The following is a 22,604-nucleotide window of genomic DNA, read 5'->3' as shown; positions in this document are numbered from 1 at the left end:
TCCTAAAAGTTCAACCACGGAAGTATAAATACTAAAGGAGAGAGAGATTTTCAAACAGGACATACAAAGAAACCCCAAAGTCAACCTATAGTGAACTTAGATGATAGTTTTACTTCATTTATTGAACCAATATTTAAAGTAATATAATGGAAATGGATTAAATATCATAAAACAATATTTTGGTTAAAGAGAATTTCTTCTAGCATAGGCAAGCCATTCGCAAATTAAGATTAACAAAGATTGCAATGCTTTTTTATGGAAAATAATAGTAAACTATAGAGTGGAATTATATTGCAACCTCGAGATTTACAAACACTGATCATCTTGCAATGAAAAAGTCAAATTGATTTAATGTAAAAACTCTAGGACATTCGTTATGAAAATTACTCGGTATATCCATTTCACCGATGATAGCGGATATGCTCATGTTGTCATCACTACAATTCCGCCCCCTTTTCAAGAATGTGACCTACTGAATTAGACTTATTGCCGGGTTTGTACTTACATGAGCAACACGACAGGTGCCACATTTGGAGCAGGATCTGTTTTCCCTTTTGGAGGGGAAAGTGTTGCATAGTCTTTATGTGTTCTATATTTTGTGTACTGTTGTTTGTTTGTTATTTGTTTTTCTTTTTTAACCATAGCGTTGTCATTTTATTTATGACTTATGAGTTTGAACGTCCCTCTGGTTTCTTTCGTCTCTTTTGTGAAAGCAGTAAACTTAGACTGAATTTATGTTGCATTTCTCAACAGTTCAATGTTCGTGATATCTTGGGTATTTGTATAATGTTCTTATACTATCACGTTTCAATTTAATTCGCATTAGTTTGCTTTGAGCACAAATTGAAATAAATATATAAAATGTATGTGTTATCGTGCTTTATTATGAGAACACCAAGACATGTTATGTATTGTAATTTTCGGTACTAACATGTAATTTGATATTATAACATTATATGGATTCGCATATTGTGGAATGCACATGTTCATGTTTATCACATATTCGTCCACTTTGTGTTTTTGTTATACGTATTTCTATTTGTATCCATCTGATGAGTTAAGCGTTTTGCAATTAATTTTTTAAAGTTCGTTCTTATGTTGTACTGTTACACCCCTATCCCAGGTTAGGGGGTTGGTTAAGATCTCGCTAACATGATTAACCCCGCAACATTCTGTATGAATTGTGTATGTGCCTGTCGCAAGTCAAACGCCTATAATTCAGTGATTGTCGTTAGTTGGTGTGTTACAATTTTGTTTTTCGTTTAATTTTTGTACATAAATTAAGCCGTTAGTTTTCTCGTTTGAATTGTTTTACGTTTGTCATTTCGGGCCTTTTTTAGCTGACTATGCGGTATGGGCTTTGCTAATTTTTGAAGGCCGTACAGTGACCTATAGTTGTTAATTTCTGTGTCATTTGGTCTCTTGTTGAGAATTGTCTCATTGGCAATCATACCACATCTTCTTTTTTATATTTAGTATTTTTAGCACTCTTAAATTAGTACTGTTTGCCTTTTGTCTTGTTGATTTTTTTATTTCGTGCCAATTTAACGAACTCATCTATTTTAACTTATTTTACAGTCTGTTTTTCTGTTTTGTTTTTTAAACTACTGTCCAGGGTTTCTAACTCTTCCACATTATGTGTGTCTCACGATCGAGCATTTATTCCGGTAGGTGTCGTTTGTTGACATTTGTCGTATATGTGCTATAGTGTATAAATATACAGGTAACCAGACTTAAATAATACTAAAAATACTTATACTATAATTCAGGTTTTGATAACATTCGAGCGAATGTATGATCCTGACGTTGAAGACAAGGAGGAAGCCTTGAGTATGGTTAATCACTATGAATGGGCAATAGGGAATGATATTGGTGTCCATACTCAATGGACGAATATAGATGTTTTGTCTTTTTCAAATTTCACTCATGTAAGAAATTATTTTGTTAATATGAAATTGATGAGGATAATTAATAAAGTAGACAATAAAAAGATAAATAAATCATGAAACTGCCAACTCTTGTTTTAGAGTAATGAAATTTGAAATCTTGGTATTTACTCTATGCTTTAGATTTGAAATGTTTTGTTCGACAGTCATTTTTTTTTCAGTTTCATTTTTTCAGTACACATCTGTTCAATTCATACAACATTTTAGTTTATAAACTTTGAACCTTTTTTAGGTGAGTTTTCAATTACCTCTAAATGGAAGCATAGATTTTTCAAAGTGTAGGAAAACACATGTGAGAGGATACAATAAAGCTGGCATGTGGTCCATAGTGTCGACAGATATAAAGAACTGCCATGTAACGGACAGTGACTCGTTTATCATCCCAAACATAGTTGTTGATGCAAGTGGAAAACCAGAAAAAAGTGGGGGTAAATGTTTTTACCATACACATTAATTCTTGTAATTAAAAGGAATAAAGAGTAATGGAAAGAATTGCATTTATTATTTCAATAATAAAAAAGGAATCACACATCAAAACGTTTTGTATTCAATTTTTAAAGTTTTCATGAGGACTGGTTATTTCATTCATGAATTAAACTCGCATCAAGTCTACTTTACACTGATATTTTAATTCAGTTTAACGGTATAATTAAGTTACATGTATGTGTCATTTTTAATACGTTATTTTGATTGGCTAACAGCAATCTCAGGCCATTCTGACATAAACCTTCATTTCAAAATGAAATGTAACATACATGATGACACACGCTCTTATAATAAAGTGAACAGGTAAGTAAAAGAAAACAATTAGAAATCGTGTTTTCATGATCCAATAAACAAACGTGATTATAAGTATTGAATGATTCTTGGCTTGAATGTTCAACAAACAAAATATTATATAGTAGTATATACGTAGAAGTTTGATACCTGAAAAATGTATGAACAAAATCGTTCGCTTTGTACTACGTTGACATGTGTTTGAATGATTCATATTCAGAAATTTAGTTAAACAAATCAAGATAAGTTTATTTCTTAAAAACTTGTATGTGCTGCTTTAAACTGTTATCAAACAAACTCACATGCAACCATGAGAAATGCCAAATAATAGTCTAGATCTTCTTTAGATTAAATTCATATAATTGGTATTTAAAAAAGTAGTTCTCCGACTTATGTTATCTAGCACTTGTCCTCTGATTGTCAAGGAATGACTGAAGATAGCATACGAAGAGTGAATTCAGCCAAAAAAGACTATTCAGTTTTTCAAATTGAGTACCAGGATCACAACCAAAAATATGTAGTCTTACATAGTTGCCATTCATAAGAAACACATAAATCACTTGTTTGACTTCTTTCAAAAAACATCTTCGTCGTGCATATAAAACCACTTTATTGTTTGGAAGTTATACTGAAGTTAGCATTTCCAAATAAAAGACCAAGGCTCCTGATTTTCTTAAGCAAAATTTTTTATCGCATCATTCCAAATGATCCAAAAAGTAAAATCAATAAAATACCGAACTCCGAGAAATTTTCAAAAAGTAAAGTCCCTAATCAAATGACAATATCAAAAGCCCAAACACATCAAACGAATTGATAACAACTGTCATATTTCTGACTTGGTACAGGCATTTTCATATGATAAAAATGATGGATTTAACCTGGTTTTAAAGCTAGCTAAACCTCTCATTATGTCAGTTTCATCAAATTCCGTTATATTGTCTACGATGTGTGAACAAAACAGACAAACATAATAGGTTAAAATGTTCCAAATAGGGAACAGCATTGTGTAAAAATCTTAATCACTATAAAAACAAACAAATATGTAACAAAGAAGTTAAATGTCTTTAAAAGAACTATCAAATTGAAGAAAATAAGAGAAAACATTTTAAACCCCAGAAAATCTCTACTATTTAAGATTTCAAAGTGTCCATTTTTTATAATTATTTTCTTTTGTGTGATAAGTATTTTCCATAATTTGACTGTTTTGTATGGCTTTTACTTATTTTCAAAAATGTTTTGCATTATATAGTCGGTACTCTGGTATAATAAATTCTGTGAATTCATCTTTTCAAAATGTAAGGGACTATGGGTAATCTGAATGTTCGTACACCAAAATGAAAATGACGTTACGCCATTGGTAGAATTTCAATAGAACGTGTTTAACCGATCACAACGTCTTGGTGTATACTTTTGAAAACAACACCAATAATTTATTAGATTCTGAAACGAAAGAAGTAAGTAGCCCTTAATGAATGCGCTGGAACGACTTATGGTATCTTTTTTTTTAAATTGTTCTATCACATTTTAGATGGCCAGGTTCGAGAAGGATATGGACGGGATATATTCTTAGAGCAGAATGCTGTTTGGAAAGAATCGGATATCGATTACATACCTTATATAAATATATTATCTGCTGTCTGGCCTACTCTACGCCATAGAACATACATATGGGCAGTTCTTGAAATGATAAATTTTGATATAACCATGTATTACAAGGAGGAATCACTAAAATTAGCTGATCCATGTTCAACTCCTCATGCTATTAAATGTGGCAAAACAGGTAAGCACGATTGTGCTAATTTGCTTTCAACTGTGCATACAATTTTGTTTACCAAATTCATTTATTAGAGAGCTTGAGATCTGTATGGTATCACCAAGATTATAAATTAATAATTGCTCTTGTGATGACGATGATAACGTAAATTTTATCAAAACTGGACAAATGTTTTAGAATTGAGATGTCTTATGTTTATGTTTTTTGTTGTAGTTCAGTGTTTCTGTTGTTGTGTTGTTTTTCTCTTATGCTTGCTGTGTTTCCTTTGGTTTCAGTTTGTTACATTGGTTTATTTTTTATTAATCGAATTATAAACACTGAACAGTATTTATTTTTATTCATAGTATAGTACATAAAAAGGAAAAGCATCAATCGAAACAAATATCAAACAGCATAACCGATCATAACAGCCAATAAAACTCCGACAATATTTGTCTTTCGTAAACTGTTTGATCATGAATTTAGCCGCTAGTTTTCTCCTTTAACTATTTTATATTTTCTAATTTGGGGACATGTATAGTAAACTATACGGGTTTCTCATTGATAAATGGAAAAAGTTGACCTACCATTATTAATATGCCTGTTGTTTTAACTCTATTGGATAACTTCTTAATTTGCAATCATACTTAATCTTTTTTACATACACAGTAGTAATAAGTAAAATGGTCAATAAACTATGTTTAAGTACCAGCACAGCATAGTACGGCATTGATCCAGGTTTACGTTAGCGAAAGCTTAAGACAATTTTGATTTCTTTTTTACTTTCCATGCACAATCTTTTCACATTCTTTTTTATTCTTAGAAAAAGAATATGTAAATGTACTGTTCGGAGAAGGAAAAGAATTAAAACATGGAGAGAGATATATGATATGTATACATGCACCAAAAACAGTTATTACACATGAAAAATGGATTGAAACAATAGACGAAGTGTCAGCATGTAGTGATGGTGTAACTATTGATTTAACTCCGCCGATACCGGGGAATGTGTATATTGGAATAGACTCTGCAGATCATTATCAGGTAAAAATCCATAAGCAGATCAAGATTTTTTTAAATATATTTTAAACATTTTTTTTGTCGTATAATTTTTTTTGAAAAAGAGGTCTAGAGAAGAACTAATTAGATGATTATGAGTGTTACTGGAAAAGAAAAGATTAAAAGTCCTTAAGATGTTCTGTCTTATCATCTGATTATTTCCCTTGAAATTTTTTCGACTTTATTTCATAAATAATTTTACTTGCTAAATTATAATCACATCGTTTGCCAAAATAAGTATTTTTTCATTCAACAAATTCTGAAAAGTTTTGTATACAAAATATTTAAATATATATAGATTTCATCCACAGATCCGGTATTCTGCGTTTTGAATTTTGCTATATTTTAGATAAAAAGAGGAAATCTGTTTTTCTTGTAGTCGTCGACATCAGATCTTCATGTAAACTGGGATTCCTTTCTTGATGTGGAGCAAAATGTTGGAATCAGACATATATCTGGAATAAAGGAATATCATTTAGGAATAGGTAAAGTGCTACTTAAACGATGATTGAATGATGTGGTGTGATTTAATGAAGTATTCAAACATATACATCTTGTATTAAACTATATATAATATTAATTCAAGCGAGGGACGAAAGATACCAGAGGGACAGGTCAAACTCATAAATCGAAAATTAACTGACAACGAAATGGCTAAAAATGAAAAAGACAAACATACAAACAATAGTACACATGACACAACAAAACTAAAGAATAAGCAACACGAACCCCACCAGTTAGGTGTGATCTCAGGTGCTCCGGAAGGGTAGGCAGATTTTGTTCCACATGTGGCACCGGTTGTGTTGTTCATGTAGTAACAACTCCGGTAAATAGTATAATTCGGTAGGTCACATTCATGAAAGGGAAGTGGAATATAGTTACGACGTAAGGATCATATCCGATATCATCTGTGAAACGGTTATTCCATAACGGTCAACCAACTCGTGAACGCGTCCGTAAAATTTACGAAGGGATGGTTTCAACTTCACCATTTGGAACTCTTGGTTTAATAGCTTCCTTGTGAGCAGCATTCTTCTATCAAGAAAATCATGATAGGAAATACAAGCACGGGAATATCGTATCAATTGGGAGATATATACCCCGTATGCAGGTGCTGCTGTAATGTTGCTACTTAGAAATGGAAAGTTTACCATTGGAAAGCTGAAATCATATCTCTTGTCGTAAAGTTTTGTTTCAACCGACCCTCATTGTCAATTTATAGATGTAAGTTAATATATGAGGTTGTTTAAATGTTTAAAACAGTTTTTCCTGTCTTTCAGATGATATGAATTTTGAATATCTGCAACAACAAAAAATGATCGTATGTTGTGTGTCGTCTATTAATTTTTCAGAATGTTTTATTCTCTTCCGAAATTATTCCTTTAATTTTTAATTCATTTTGCAACAATTATTTATGTAACATCCTCTTCGAATGTTCCATATGGTTTCGATTATATAAACAGTGGCAGCTGGGGGAATAAGATAAAACATGTCCGTCAGAGGCAATCTTTTTTTGTGACTTTCTTAAATGTTCACTTAAACTACAACAAATCAAAAGTTATTTTAAAAGTATAAGGAGTGTGTGGCGACCCTATAGGAAATATCTGTACTGATGTTGCTCTGTTGTCAACATGACTGCATTAGTAATATGTACATTTTGTAGGTCGTTTTTCAACCCTTGATCAACCCTTGATCAAAACTCTTTGGTAGACCAACAAGGAAATATCTTAAATTTGTTAATGCTTGGATGGTACTTTTGAAATATGGTCCACATTAGCAAATAATAAAAATAAATGAAATTTACAAAGACTTTACCAAATTAGTTTATTATATTAGTTCTATGAATTATCCTGGTTTGGTTTCTATCGGATTACCACAAGAACCAATATGAGTTGTCCTCTTCAACATACTTTATTTTCTCTTTTTATGCTTTTTTTATTCGGGCTTCAATGATTAGTTTTTGGTAGACGAAACGCTCGTCTGGTGTACAAAATTGTAAGCCTCACATCGTTGATGATGATTTTTTGCAAATATTCAAAATTCATATCGTCTGAAAGACAGGAAAAACAGTTTTAAACATTTAAAGATGGTGTTTACTAATCATTGCAAAACTCATAGAAGATAAATGACAAAATCCCTGCCAATTGAGACATGTTATTCACATTAAAAGCTTCAAGATAAATATCTTGACGCAAAAACGAAAAGACTGTTTTCGAATCTAATATAAATAGCAATATATCAAAATTCTTTCACTTTTTCAAGTTTTGCAGTTTTGGAGTATACCACTGCTTCTGGTCCTACATAATTGGTAGGATATGTTTCTTATTGTGTCTTTCATAAGTTTACGCATTCTTCAGAAGCTAAGATTCAAATTACCTGAAGACTAAGATAGTCGCAATACTTTGTCTTATAATAATTTCTACTCTCTCTTGTGCTTATTTTGTACATTTGCCAGGTAATGTATTAACGAATCGAAGAACTGCTAATTAATTAATGATATTAACAAAATATTTTTTTCCGACAAAACTTTTATGATGAAAAAATATAGTTATTTGATCTTTTTGGATTGAGGTTACTTTTTAACCGGATTTTTGTGACAAAAATGTCGGTTATTGATTTGGGGATGTACGGCGGTCGGGCGGCCGGGCAGTCGGGCAGTCGGGCGGGCGGGCGGTCGGGCGGGCGGCAATCAAATGTTGTCCGTGCATAAACTCATGAACCGTTCAACCAAAGCTTTTAAAATTTTAATATGTTGTTACTGACAACTAAATGAAGGTCAAGTTCAATAATGGCGATTTTGACTTTTACCGTTCAGGAGTTATGGTTCTTGAAAGATTGAAAAATGGAGTTTCCAGTCGTGTCCGTGCATTTACGCATGAACTGTTCTACCAAAGCTTCCCAAATTTTAATATGTTGTTACTGATGACAAAATGGAGGTCAAGTTCAATAATGACGATTTTGACTTTTACCGTTCAGGAGTTATGGTTCTTGAAAGATTGAAAAATGGAGTTTCCAGTTGTGTCCGTGCATTTACGCACGAACTGTTCTACCAAAGCTTTCCAAATTTTAATATGTCGTTACTGATGACAAAATAGAGGTCAAGTTAAATAATGACGATTTTGACTTTTACCGTTCAGGAGTTATGGTTCTTGAAAGATTGAAAAATGGTGTTTCCAGTTGTGTCCGTGCATTTTCTCATGAACCATTCAACCAAAGCTTTTGAAATTTTTATATGTTGTTACTAATGACAAAATAGAGGTCAAGTTCAATAATGACGATTTTGACTTTTACCGTTCAGGAGTTATGGTTCTTGAAAGATTGAAAAATGGTGTTTCCAGTTGTGTCCGTGCATTTTCTCATGAACCATTCAACCAAAGCTTTTGAAATTTTAATATGTTGATACTGTTGACAAAATGGAGGTCAAATTTGATATTGACGATTTTCACTTTCACCATTCATCAGTAATTGGTCTTGTGATATTGCCAGGACACAAATAAATATTAATAAATCCGGTTTGCTGTCGTTGTGACAGCCTCTTGTTTCAACTTAGTTATATTAGATATTACGCAATTAATTTCACTTAATTTATAATTTTTCCATGTTTCAGGATCTACTATTGGTGGATCAGATGTTGTTCCATTCACAAATATCGGGATCGCAAACCACTATACTCTCCATAATCTCAGATTACAGAATGGACATGAATATTTTGCTTCGGTCAGAGGTTAGTTGTCTCTTTTTATGTATTGCAATCCTTTCTAAATATCAGTCGGTCGACTCATTTTTAAGTGGCAGTAGTTTTTCATGAAATATTCCTCTCGTTAGTTAAAACGTTATGTTGAGGATAAATCATTTGATGAAATTTCACAATGCGATATATTTTGTTTAATTTTCATTAGTGGAACTTTTTTTTGAAATTTTTACCAAGAAAAAATCAGCAAACAATTGTTGAGGTTGAGTCATAACAATGTAAATAAGAAAAAGTATGGTGTAAGTCAACTTTCTGCTGCTCAATGTCAGCAATTCTCCTATCGTTACATACAACAACGTTGTAGAAAGTAGGGATTGGTAAATGTCAGTCCATGACTAGTTTAATTTAGTAACAACATTGCGTAAATAATATTGCATTATAAATCGTCGGTTGAGAGATAGCTTGACGACTCCAGCGTCAACTGCGAATCAGGTCGTTAAACTTTATTGGAATCCGAGAGAAATGTTTTCAGTATACTTACAAACTACATAATCCATACCAGAAACCTATTGAAAAGTAAATTGTTGAAATAAACTCGTTTACGTCAAAACCAAAGCAGTCTACAATGAGCCAATCAGAAGCTAACTCAGCAGGGAAATTTATAATTTCAACCAACGCAACACCCAAACCACATTAACATGATTGACGTTACTTTCAATTATTGAGACGTAGATTACAAGAAGTTATCGAATGCGGCGTGGACACATAATTTACTCAGGCAAAAAGGTTTTTTTAGTATTATGATTCATATGTAAATAATGACCAGATAAAACAGTGTTATTTTTTATAATTTTTTTTTATATTTTTCTCATTTAAATTTAGCTTATGATTTTACTGGGAAAAGAACAACAGGCACTTCATCGGCAGTGATAATTGACAACACACCACCTGAGAGAACAAACAAACAAATCCAAATAACAGAAAGACATATTAAAAACTTTACTTCATTGAATGCATGGTATGTTTATCTAGAATGAGAATGAGAACTGAACTTGCAAAAGAGATAAATATCTAGTAGACCATATGAAGCAGAGAATTTGTTTAAGCATTCAATTCAAATTGTAGAGTTAAAAAAGGAAAAGCAAAACAGAGAAATTACATATCTTTCTCCCTCTCCGTGCGGGCTTTGTCTCTGATGGTATCACCCTGTAGTCAGCAGTTGGATTAATTTCACTATTTATATAATTATAAATTATTTTCTCAGTTTTTTGTTTGTTAACCTGATATGTGTATCCCTAAATGATTAACGAGATGTGAACACTGGTACTATAATAGATTACTTCACTTCTGAAATGAGGTTGTTATCCCTAATATAGATTAATTAAAGAACTTTTTTGTCTTTCAGAAAGATTTTCAGAAATTTAACTGATGCATATTCATCAAAATTTGAAAATCATCTGTGTTACTATATCAATCCATCGCATCATTTAGAAGGCCACAAAGAAAACTAGTGTATAGTGTAGAGAAGTCTAGCGTTTGATATTACCTCAAATATGTAATGAATAGTCAGAAGAATTTTGTGTGCATCTTTCGAAATTTTCAGTATGCATATCTAATTAACTGTGATGACTGAAAATACCTGATCACAATATTTATAAGGTCATAGGTCGTCACTGCCTGTAGATAGTTAAAGCGACAGTAGCCCATGTTTCAAAACTCAAATAATAATTAAGCAATCAATAAAAGATATCATACACAAACAGAACCGAACGATATTTATGTGTAGTGAGACTTAGACCGTAAAGGAACTGTAACATCCACAACCTACGGACTGCAGTTGTATAGCAGTTAGAGGCCCACATGCTTCTAGTAAAATTTAGTTGCTGATTGTGCTTCTTATTGCATGTACGAACTGCTGCATATATTCCGATAAAGGGCCAAACTTTGATTTGACTAGCACTTCCTTTATCCATTATCTGGACCAGTTAAAGATATACCAAATCACAGATGTCGATTTATGTTTGAAGTTTCAGACATATTGCAAAACGTTCTAATATATAGTACAGATGATTAAGAACATATATATATATATATATTCTAATGGAAAGTTAGAAGCAAAATTTTCAAGAAAGATAAAGATTTTTGAGGTAACACTTTTTTTTTTACAGTAGAGTTATGAAATTCCGTTAGACATTTACCCTATTACTGAATGATATGTGTTTTTTGCTATCAGTTGGAGAGATGTATTTGTGGACAAAGAAAGTGGAATTGACTATTATATGTGGGGCGTTGGATCGAAAAGAGGTCATGATGACATCATCGCATTTACTAAAACAAACAAAGACTGCGAAGTATCAGCTACACACAATGATTTTGAAATTCACGAAGGTCATAATTACTTCATAACAATTAAGGTATCTCATAAACCATTTTATTTCCTTGTGAATGTTTTCATATGCATACATGATTGTTTACATATGTTTTGTTAATAAAAGACTCATCGGTGACGCTTAAATAGGGAAAATTAAAAAGGTCAAATATAGTACGACATAAGCGTGATGTTTGCCTTATGAAATGTAGTCCTAATGATAATTTATTGACATTGCTTTTCGAATTGTTATCTTTTATCTCTTTTCCTTCAACCTTTTTCAACAATGCTTTGTTTCATACCTTTAATTTATATACAGTACATACTTATGAAAAAAGTAAAACCGTAAAAATACTGAACTGCGAGGAAAAATCAAAACGGAACGTCCTTAATCAAATGGCAAAATTAAACGCTCATACTCGTCAAAAGAATGGATAACAACTGGCATATTATTGACATGGTACGGGCATTGTCGTATGTAGAAAATGGTGGATCAAACTTGGTTTTATATCTGGCTAAACCTCTCACTGGTATGACATTCGCATAAAATTCCATTATATTGACAACGATGTGTGAAAAAACAAACAGACATTTTGACTGGCAAAAAACAGATTTCCTTTTAGTTTTGAAAAATAATAATAATTTTAGGAATAACGAAAAAAATGATTTAATTTGGATAACATGTCAATCTCATTTTCATTTTCAATAGGCAATAAATAGAGCCCATCTTATGATATCAAAGTCATCATTATCATATAGAGTGGATCAATCAGCACCCATAGCCGGATACGTATATGATGGATATCGACAGAATGCTACTGATTCCATGAGAGACATAGATTATCAAGTTGAATCCAAGATCTTATACAGTTACTGGGAGGGCTTCCATGATCCACATTCTGTTATCAAAATGTATTATATCAGCATAGGAACCTGCCCTCATTGTCAGAATGTTTTACACGAAGTTGCTGTCGGAGTTATATACGGTTAATATGTTTATTTTTTATATTTTTCTATGAAGCCTGATTAAATAAACAATATCGTCTTGAAACTATTTTCAGCTTGCTTGTTAATCATATTTAAACGGTTGGTAGGACATGTAGGAGTACACTAAAATTCAAATTTTGTATGATTATATAACATTATCAAAACAAAGTAGATACATTTAGAATCATATTAAATAATATTTTAATATAACACATGTGTAAATAGAATTTATAGAGTAAAAGTACGTTAAAAGCGATTATCAAGTTCTATACTGTATCTGTAAGTATGTTTCTTAATCATTTGTTAATATATTTGAAATTCAATATATTTTCAGATTTTACTCTGCAAAATATTCATTTGACAAGTGGTTTGAATTATTTCACAACTGTAACTGCCTGCAATACTGCTGATTTATGCACATCAGTGACTTCAGATGGAGTTGTTCTTGATGATAGTCCTCCTACTGTAGGAGTTGTCCAAGACGGGATTGGAAAAGACGATATGCACTATCAAGCATTAAGGTGGTAATTTGTGGGTTTTTATGTTTTTGTTAGGTTTGTTTTTGTTGTTTTTTATTCAGTAATGACAAGCAGTAGACAAATAAATTATTAGTATTTTGAAAAAACAAAACATTTAAAAAATACTGTAAAATGCTTATTTGGACAATATAGCATGAGATGATGAAATTAAATACATTTTTGCATTTTTGCATTTTTTTAAATAGATGTCAAACATGCATTTCATTCAAAAGTGACGTATAATATCCAAATTTATTTAAAAAAATATGCATTTATAATTTTGTTTATTTGAGGAGTTATATTGCTTGCCAATGGTACGGGTTTATTGATCCACAGTCTGGAATAGATTATTTATCATGGAGGGCTGGAACAAAATCTGGTTCCGATGACATTGTCTCATCGACAGATATACCAATTACCAACCTTATTGTACATTTGAATCTAACTGCATATCTTCCACTGCAAAAGAGAATATTTGTAACAGTGAGAGTGTATAATAAAGCAGGTATGTTGTAAAAAATGGAGCAGTGTTAAGAAACAACAATGTGTCCTTGGTTATTACGTCTATTTAATTACTATCAAAAAATGATACTTTTCATAATGGATGACAATAATTTCTGTACCGGTTTATTGAAATTGCTAGAGCATAAAAATGGTTTTCGAATAAATTACTAAAGGCATGAAAACTAACTTTGCTTTTACGACTGCATTTATGTTAGTGGTTTTCCCATTTAGAATAGAGTTGAGCAAAAAAACATTTGTTTGCGTCAAAGATTGAATTCCTTTATTATACTAAAAATCTACAGATTCAGTCATTGTTTTTTTTTTAAATTGGGAAAATATTTAGCTGTTTGTTAGATAACGATTGTTTTAGATTAAAACAAAATCCACCGATTCATTCATAAATGATATTCAAATGCATAAGTCGAACATATTCTTAATATCATATATCGATGATTTACTGTTTCATTATAAGTTTTGAAAAATCGAACAAGTAAGTTTAAAAGATAATATTAATATGAACACTTTTTACATAAATATTTATATTTGTTGTTATTTTTTATTACAGGTTTATTTTCTGAAGCATCTTCTAATGGCTTCATTGTCGATGTAACACCGCCAATATTCTTTGAAAACCCGTTTTTGGTTCAGGATTTTGGGTCTTTTTATAAGGATTCAATAGTATTCAGAAGTACCTTTAAAGTAAAATGGAAAGTTGGAGATAAGGATTCATATATTGACCGTCAATATATTTCAATTGGTTGTCACATTGGTGGAAATTTTAGTTCGTCGTCTATTCAGGTAAACTACTTTATCGCTATTCTGTGCATTTTTCCTTTGATCTTTTTTGTGATAATGTTCATATCATGCTACTCGCTTGAGATGGAAAATTATCGTTAGAAACTAAGCAGGCACGTGAGGTTGCTTACGAAATTGACATGAAATTGACAACGTCGTCATAGGTAAAATAGCGATAAACAGATTATTTGTTACTAGTATATCATGTTAGATATTTCAAAAGTTTATTGAGTTAAAAAGGATAAAATCTTCTATAACTTAACTAAAAGACCGGTAGAATTTAAAAAGGTGTTTATTTTAAAAAAAAATAGTTTTTACACAAGGTTATGTAACTTGCATATTTCAATCTTTTTATGTTACAATGCAACCTGAATGAAGTATTGAGTTTTCTGTTTTTTAACTGTAAAAACACATTTGTTAGTTTTCAACATGAATCTAATACCTTATTTTATATAAGTCGTTAATAAAAGATTGCAATAGCATTATCAAATATATATCATATTCGTAAAAAAATCTTTAATGTAGGTCATTTGTGACTCTGTGCAGGGTTTAATTGTTCACTGTTTATTTATTGACTGATTGGTGTTTGCTCAACACCCTTTATTGTTCATGATCAATTCAAAAAATGTTCTACATAAGACGCCACACAAATAAGATATTACAAATATACGTACTAAGAATGATACTTATTGTCATCTCGATCCAAGTACCTAACTTAAGTATATCATAATTAAACGTTTAATGGTTATCTACATTATAAATGAATCTTTAATCAGACATACCTTCGACAACTTATCAAAAGATAATATTACTAAATCATCACCACCTTATGTGGATGAAACATTATCTTTTTTTTAAAAATGCATGACGTCTCTTGACACATATATGAAAAATGAATACACATTTGAGGTTAGCAAAAGGACATAGACATAGGTGTCATGCCGTCAGATTACACATATTTGAAGATGGACAAGTATTTGACCCTACATTCAAATATGTATATACACCACCCAAATGGGGTAGCTATGAGAATAAAACTGGACTGATAAACCTTTGCCGACATTTTCATATGAAAAGCCAACATAGATACCATATATGCTTCAAACCTTGTAAACGTGAAGTTTCGAAGAGCAATGTTTTGTTTAAAATTGTGACTTAGGAAAGATAAAACCCTTCTAATTCCAATATAATATTGTACTTAGAGGGACGAAAGATACCAAAGGGACACTCAAACTCACAAATCGAAAATAAACTGACAACGCCATGGCTAAAAATGAAAAGGACAAACAGACAAACAATAGTATACGTGACACAACACAGAAAACCCCAAATGTACAGTGAACTGCCGAAACCGACATTTTTTTTTAAAATAGTATCTGGTTGGTTATGTATTTAAGTATCCTAATGAACCAAAGTACATTTTCAGTCTCTCGTTGTCCGCGAACTGTTATGAATTATCATTGATATGGTCATATTTATAAATTAACTGTTTTCAACACTTTTGAATTTTGAAAAACTAAGGCTTTCTACCTCAGGAAAGGATTACCTAAGCTGTATTTGGCAAAACAAAATTCAATCCTGGTATCTATGATGTGTTTATTAACTGCAACTGCTTATTCATATTAAATAAGGAGATGTGGTATATATAGAAAAAATATATATAAAGAAGATGTGGTATGATTGCCAATGAGACAACTGTCAAACCGAATCGAAATAAAATGGATTTATACGACAATCAATCTTTTTATGGTTTTCAACAATGAGCAAATTCCATTTGTATGATCAGTTAAAGAGGGCACCGACAACATTTGCCACCAATCTAACGAAAACAAAACGGTCTGATATATAACATAACAATTAAAAAAAATCAACAAATAATATAGACTGGATATACCGACATTAACTGAATGACTTTAGACAATCACACGTTAGTTTATACTATTTATCAAATTTCATATCCAATATCAGCATTTTTCATACCTCAGTTATCATTTTCTATATAAAATAAGTACACAATATTTTCACTATTTTTGCAAATTACAAGCTTTGAACTATTGAACCGGTCAAAAATTCCAATTATTGAACCTCAGTGAAACTATATGACCGCAAGCGTCATTACATTTCGCGGAATTCTAAATGCATATACGCGATTGGAGGATTTTGAAAATAACGCGTGAGTAACGACGTCGTGTTTTTGACTGTCCCTTTAGCAACTTTCATCCCTCTTTCCTTTACCTATTTATCTAGTATAGGGTTGATGCTAGTGCAAGACGTAGCCTTAGCATTTGAACATATCTATGAAGTAAACGTTATGGCTTGGTTTCTTCTGTTAAATATTACGATAGTTGATTTATCACCATCATTTATTGTCTGTTGTCTTTTTCGATATAATAAAACACTTACAGACTGGATATTCAGGGAGTAGTAAGTTATTGTCCCTCGAATACAATTATTTCCCTCGGCTACGCCTCAGGACAATAGTTGCTCCTAGTGAAAATAAACTTGCTATTCCACTGATACCCAGTCGATTAGTATACACTAATAACTGATGGATCCTTATTCTCCAGTTGAATGGTATAGTACGAGAATATACATTTTCAAGACTTGATCTTCATGATGGCGTTAAATACACTGTTCACCTGATTGCATGCAACAGAGCAAAACTGTGCACAGAATCCAAGTCGGATCCTATTTTAGTTGACAGTTCGCCTCCTACTCCAGGTTAATAGCATTTTCTTTTGATTCAGAAACATAGAAGTTACAGCGTTATAAGATGAGGTATACATAGTTCAGACGTTAGTACTGCGTCATCATAAGTTTCGGGAAGTATTATGGTATACAAATGTCCGGCGTCCGTCTTTCTGCCGATCCTTCTGTCTGTCCGTCTATCTGTTCGTCTGTCTGTCCGGCGTCCACACGTTGCACCGTAACATTAGAACAACTTATCCAAATTTCATGAAACTTAACATAGTTGTTTCTTATGAGGTTCAAACGATCTGTATATTTTGGGTGAAAATAAGATCACCTTTTGGTGATGGTTCAAAATTTTTATTTAGAGATATTGGGTTATTTGGAAAAAAGGGGGGTTCACATGTCGCGCCGTATCTCAAAAACGATTGATGATTTTTATTATTGATTAATGCTTAAAACTTTACACACTTCTGAGTTATATTACACCCAAGATCTGTATACTTTTTGGTAATGATTAAAAACTTTATTTTAGAGTTATTGAGTTTTTTGGAAAAAATAAAGAGGGGTTTCACATGTCACGCCGTATCTCAGAAAATATTTATGATTATTGCATAAAACTTCACACACAAGACGACGTGCGTATCATTCGCCCGTGGCGCAGCTGTTAATCGATGAAGAAAAATTATTATGCTAAATCATAAAGGTGCAACACCACTAATTCGGGCCCGGCCAGAAAGCACATACCAGAAAGTAGTACATATTTAACACAAAATAGTTCCTACGCATGGACATAACTTTCAAAATATTTAGAATATTTTATTAATTTTGGTATCAAATTTTTGACTGATAAATTTGAATAATAAAAAAATGGCATGAAATTTAAAAAGGAGGGTACATTTTGCCTTTTTGTCAGATCGGAAGTACCTGTTCCGGGAACCAGTTCTTTCTTATATGCAATGTAAGGTATGTTGATTTTTTCAGTACAGGACACCAGAAGGTGTTGCTTTGACATGCAATGATTGTCCCTTTATTTGAACTTAAGATAAAAGAGCTGTGACCACTCGAAATTGAGGAATTTAACATAGAAAGCAATGGGGCCATTAATTAGTGGTGTACTTCCTAAATAGTAGAATATTTTTTTCATACATTAATTTTTACCTTAGTCATGATATGGTGTATATTATATCATTCGTTATGATTTTAAAATTTACATAAGATTTTATGCATTTACATTGGCTTTATCGTTTGTCCTCTTATTTTCTACACTTAAAGTAATGTAATACATAAAAATCCAGGTTTAATCCACCTTTTTGTACCTAAGACAATGTCTGTACCAAAAAGAAAAATCACAAAAATACTGAACTTAGAGGAAAATCAATTCGGAAAGTCCATAATCACATGGCAAAATCAAATAACAAAACGCATTAAAAACGAATGGACAAGAACTGTCATATTCCTGACTTGGTACAGGCATTTTCAAATGTAGAAAATGGTGGATTAAACCTGGTTTTATAGCGCTAACCCTCTCACTTTGATGACAGTCTCATCAAATTCCGTTATATTTACACCAAGTCAGTAATACAACAGTTGTGATCGATTCGTTTGATGTGTTTGAGCTTTTTTCCCCATTTGCTAAGGAACATGAATATCAAAACTTTTATTGGAAATATCTATTTATACATTACTCTAGAGCTAGTTCAAAGTTCGTTGATTTTGTTGAACGAGGAATATTGCTTTCTCAAAAGTTGCTAAGACAGAGCTATGAATAATCAAATTAAGGTCATCACTCAAGAAATTGTTCGGTCGCCATCATGAGCTGATTGGCCAGTATGACAAAAGTGTGTCAGAAATCATATCTGATATTCTTCCTCAGTCATAATAACCTTCCATCATTTCCCAACTGAACAAAGAAATAACACGACGGGTGCCGTATGCGGTGCATGAAATGCTTACCCTTCCGGATCACCTGATTTCACTCCCGGGTTATAATGGAGTTCGTGTTGTTTCTTATTTATTATTTATAACTGTTGATGTAAATGTCCTTTGGTTTTATTTTAGTCTTTGTTTACTCCTTGGTTTTGATTTCTATTGTCTTGTGATACATGATACTTATTCTTCTATATACCTCTTCAAACGTTTCAAAGGTTCGAAAGTTCTAAAATATCACATTCATATTCCTTTTTTTCTGTACAAAAATTGTGCAATTTTGTTCACTGTATTTTACATTTCATGCGTAAATTTTTCATTCATATAATTCTATGAAAAAATCTATATTGCCGTCATTGTGTGATCTCCAGTTACGAAAGACTAAAATGTTAATTTATTCATATATAGTTATATTTTTAACGGACCATTCACTTAAAGGTTTCTTACTTTTTGGATTGCTTCTAAGTAGTTGTCTATACAACTTTTGACCAGCAGTTCGAAATTTCTTGAATGTTTCCATTATATATTTCTTTTTATCTGTGTTGAGACACTCAGCCCTGTTTAGTCCCGGTTTATATAACTTTGGTTGTTTCAAAGTAAGCGTTCAACACAGAGAATGAGAAGAACAAGTCTTTCTGATTCAAAACACTATCGTTCAGGCCAAAAATCATTTGAATATTGACTGATTAAACACTCAGAAGTTTGGATTTTCACCACTATTACTGTTGCCCTAAGCAGTTCAAAATATAAAATAAAAATGTTAGAAGATAACGAATCCCCTTGCCATAGTTTCATTATTAAAGGCAAAAAAGACAGATAGCCATACTTCTAAATTATAATAGAAGGTTGTGAATCCTTGCTATTGTGTCACCAAATCCTAGAAATTTTTATGTATCGCATATAAAGTTTCACTATATAGAATCGAAACCTTCTCAAATCCTTATAAAACTAGCAAACCTGGAATGTCTTCCTTTATCATGTTTATAGGACGTGTACATTGACCAATATATATGCCCGTCATTAAGCCAGTGTGAATCATTATTAAAATTAGATATAGTATCAATAAAAATAATAACTCATGTTCTCATTTAAACAACATTCTTTCAGTCTCCTGAATTTCACTAATCAGGTGATCAAGAACTTTTTTTTATTCTATTTGATGTACATGTAGACGTTATTTTATAGTCTACATTCAGAAGTGAAAAAAGTCGGTAGTATTGTTGTAAATTACTAAGATTACCATCTGCTGATAAACAGGTGATAACTCCTTGTTTTTATAAAAAAAAATGTAATTTTCCTTCTTGAAATGTTCTTTGAAAGATTCAATATGGTGCCAAACAAAACTATAAGTCAATCGTAAAACCATCACGTCCTAATTGTTTCAATTTTCGGTTTTTCATAGAGAATTTTTATAATTGTGCTATCCAAAGAAAGAAAATAAGTCTTTGTAAATTAGTAACGTTACAAATGTGTTCTTTGGTCTATACAAATTCTCATTAGATAATTTATAGTTTTCCTTCCCCTCCATCAAACACTGGTACGATAAATATTCATAATAATCACAATCATGTACCTGTGATTAATTTGTTGTGACTGAGTACATATTTTTTGTTTGTAAATTTAGGTATGTTTGCTATCAATACGGATCATGTTTCAAAGCTTGGTCGAATGATCGATGGCTGGATGATATGGTCGGAGTATAAATTGTGGCTGTCCTGGTTGGGGTTCACTGACTTGCATACTGATATAGAAAAATATTTGGTGAACGTTGGCAGTAAATATATGCAAAGTGATATCAATAAGGTATTACTAATTGTTTCATGTGTTAATGTGTTGTCATGACATACCAGTACTGACACTCAGCAATCATTCTTGAAGATATTACGGATAACATAGATAACAGGTAGTGTAGATGTCATCAATCAGAGTAACAATATGTTAACTGATTCAATGGCAATAGTACTGAAATATCTTAAAATGTTCAATCCCAGCAATACATTTCAAGAAATATTTTGATTATCCTTTTGTCATAATTAATTAAATTCATCAAAGCTCCATAATTATTAATAGATGTCAAGAAGTTGTTTGTATTGATATTTTATCTTATATTTTTTATACCTTATTTATGTAACAAATATAATGCTAACTTACCAAAATATATGAAATCAAATCAAATCAAATAATTTTATTGGTGTAAATTCCTATACAGAAATGATACCAGCTGACATTTACAAAATACAAATACAAATACAAAAATAAACAAACAAATAAACAAACAAATTCTCAATGATAAGAGATACATATTTTATATCTACATTGCGTGGAGGTGTAATTCATACTATACACATTGAAAAAAGTATTGCAACACCAAATTGAAATTGAAATTAAAAAAACACTTTTTATTTTTTTGTGATATAACTTGGTAAAATAGAACTAATTAAACATTATTTAAGTATCACCTGAGTTTAATCAATAAATATCGACTCGATAAGTTTTTATCTGCACATGCAGCTACTGTACCCGTAATCAGCAAAACAGATGTTTTCATCCTCATTGTTTTCAACACTTTAAATAACCAAGTTTTTAAAGTTATGTGATTGACACCTTGTAATGGGTCCTCGACAACTCTAAACTGCAGCAAGATGGCAGATTATCAGCATGAGAGAAACAGGGATGTCGCTGAAACAACTGCACGTATTTTTGGTCATCACCATTCCATTATAAGTCGTTTTGAGAATAAAAACAAGGCACTAAACGATGTTAAACGAGATAAAGAAGACCCCCTATACCATTTGCTAGGGAAAATCAAGCATAATGAAGGTTGGTCAGAAGGAAACCCATTGCATACAATACAATCCTAAAACGAGAGTGGTGGGCATACAGGAGCCTTTTAACAAGAACTGTTCGAGATCGACTCATCGCTACTGGTTATCGTGCGATAAGACCATTTCGGAGACCTTTGCTTACGAACAGACACACAGTTTTCCGTATCCAATGTAGTGCAGAGCTCACTAAAGTTGAAAACTGGCATCGTGGAGGAAGATCCATTGTTCCAATGGAATTCGGTTCATCTTCCTTGGACGGCTCGTTGCCCGGATTTGAACCATATCGAGCATATATGGGACACTATTGGGCGGAACGTGCGCGAAAGGACACCCCAGTTCAAACACATCATGAAATAAACAATGCCCTTCATCAGAAATGGTTGCTGCTACCTTAGCAACAAATTAGTCGATTTTTGGCAGGAATCAGAAGACGTTTAGATGCGGTTATCCGTTTGAATGGAGGCTGCGCACAAAGTACTTATTCTTTGGCGTATAACGATCAACCATGATGTGAACAGTCATCTGAAGATTAATTTTGAAATGTCTGACATTGTAAAGTTCGACTACAGTAAAAGTTGTAAAATGCATTTTTTTGTACAAAAAACACTTCATTTTGTTATTAAAATTGTGGTTATACAAATAATTTTTTTCAAACATTTTTGTTCGTTACAATGCCAATGTTATCATAAACTATGTTTCAATAATATTATACAAATATTTTATTATATTTCATCCACAAAAAGAGGCTGATTTATCAAAATTTA

The 22,604-nt window shown here is 31.8% G+C and overlaps 1 protein-coding gene across 1 annotated transcript in view; it reads left to right on the top strand.

Moving 5' to 3' along the window:
* LOC139481185 (uncharacterized) overlaps positions 1–22,604 on the top strand; it is a 98,736-nt gene that overhangs the window by 58,234 nt on the left and 17,898 nt on the right. Inside the window, exons 29-42 of the mRNA XM_071264343.1 lie at positions 1,770–1,928; positions 2,179–2,374; positions 4,252–4,503; positions 5,300–5,520; positions 5,915–6,020; positions 9,143–9,259; positions 10,109–10,244; positions 11,460–11,640; positions 12,304–12,580; positions 12,916–13,105; positions 13,393–13,604; positions 14,169–14,401; positions 16,966–17,119; positions 20,640–20,818. Of these exons, the coding sequence (XP_071120444.1) occupies positions 1,770–1,928; positions 2,179–2,374; positions 4,252–4,503; positions 5,300–5,520; positions 5,915–6,020; positions 9,143–9,259; positions 10,109–10,244; positions 11,460–11,640; positions 12,304–12,580; positions 12,916–13,105; positions 13,393–13,604; positions 14,169–14,401; positions 16,966–17,119; positions 20,640–20,818 (2,613 nt within the window). The remainder of the gene's footprint in view (positions 1–1,769; positions 1,929–2,178; positions 2,375–4,251; positions 4,504–5,299; positions 5,521–5,914; positions 6,021–9,142; positions 9,260–10,108; positions 10,245–11,459; positions 11,641–12,303; positions 12,581–12,915; positions 13,106–13,392; positions 13,605–14,168; positions 14,402–16,965; positions 17,120–20,639; positions 20,819–22,604) is intronic.

Source organism: Mytilus edulis, chromosome 7 (assembly GCF_963676685.1).
Source record: "Mytilus edulis chromosome 7, xbMytEdul2.2, whole genome shotgun sequence".
Classification (NCBI taxonomy): Eukaryota; Metazoa; Mollusca; class Bivalvia; order Mytilida; family Mytilidae; genus Mytilus; species Mytilus edulis.
The sequence above is the reverse complement of the archived record's forward strand: the minus strand, read 5'-3'. Positions and strand labels throughout refer to the sequence as shown.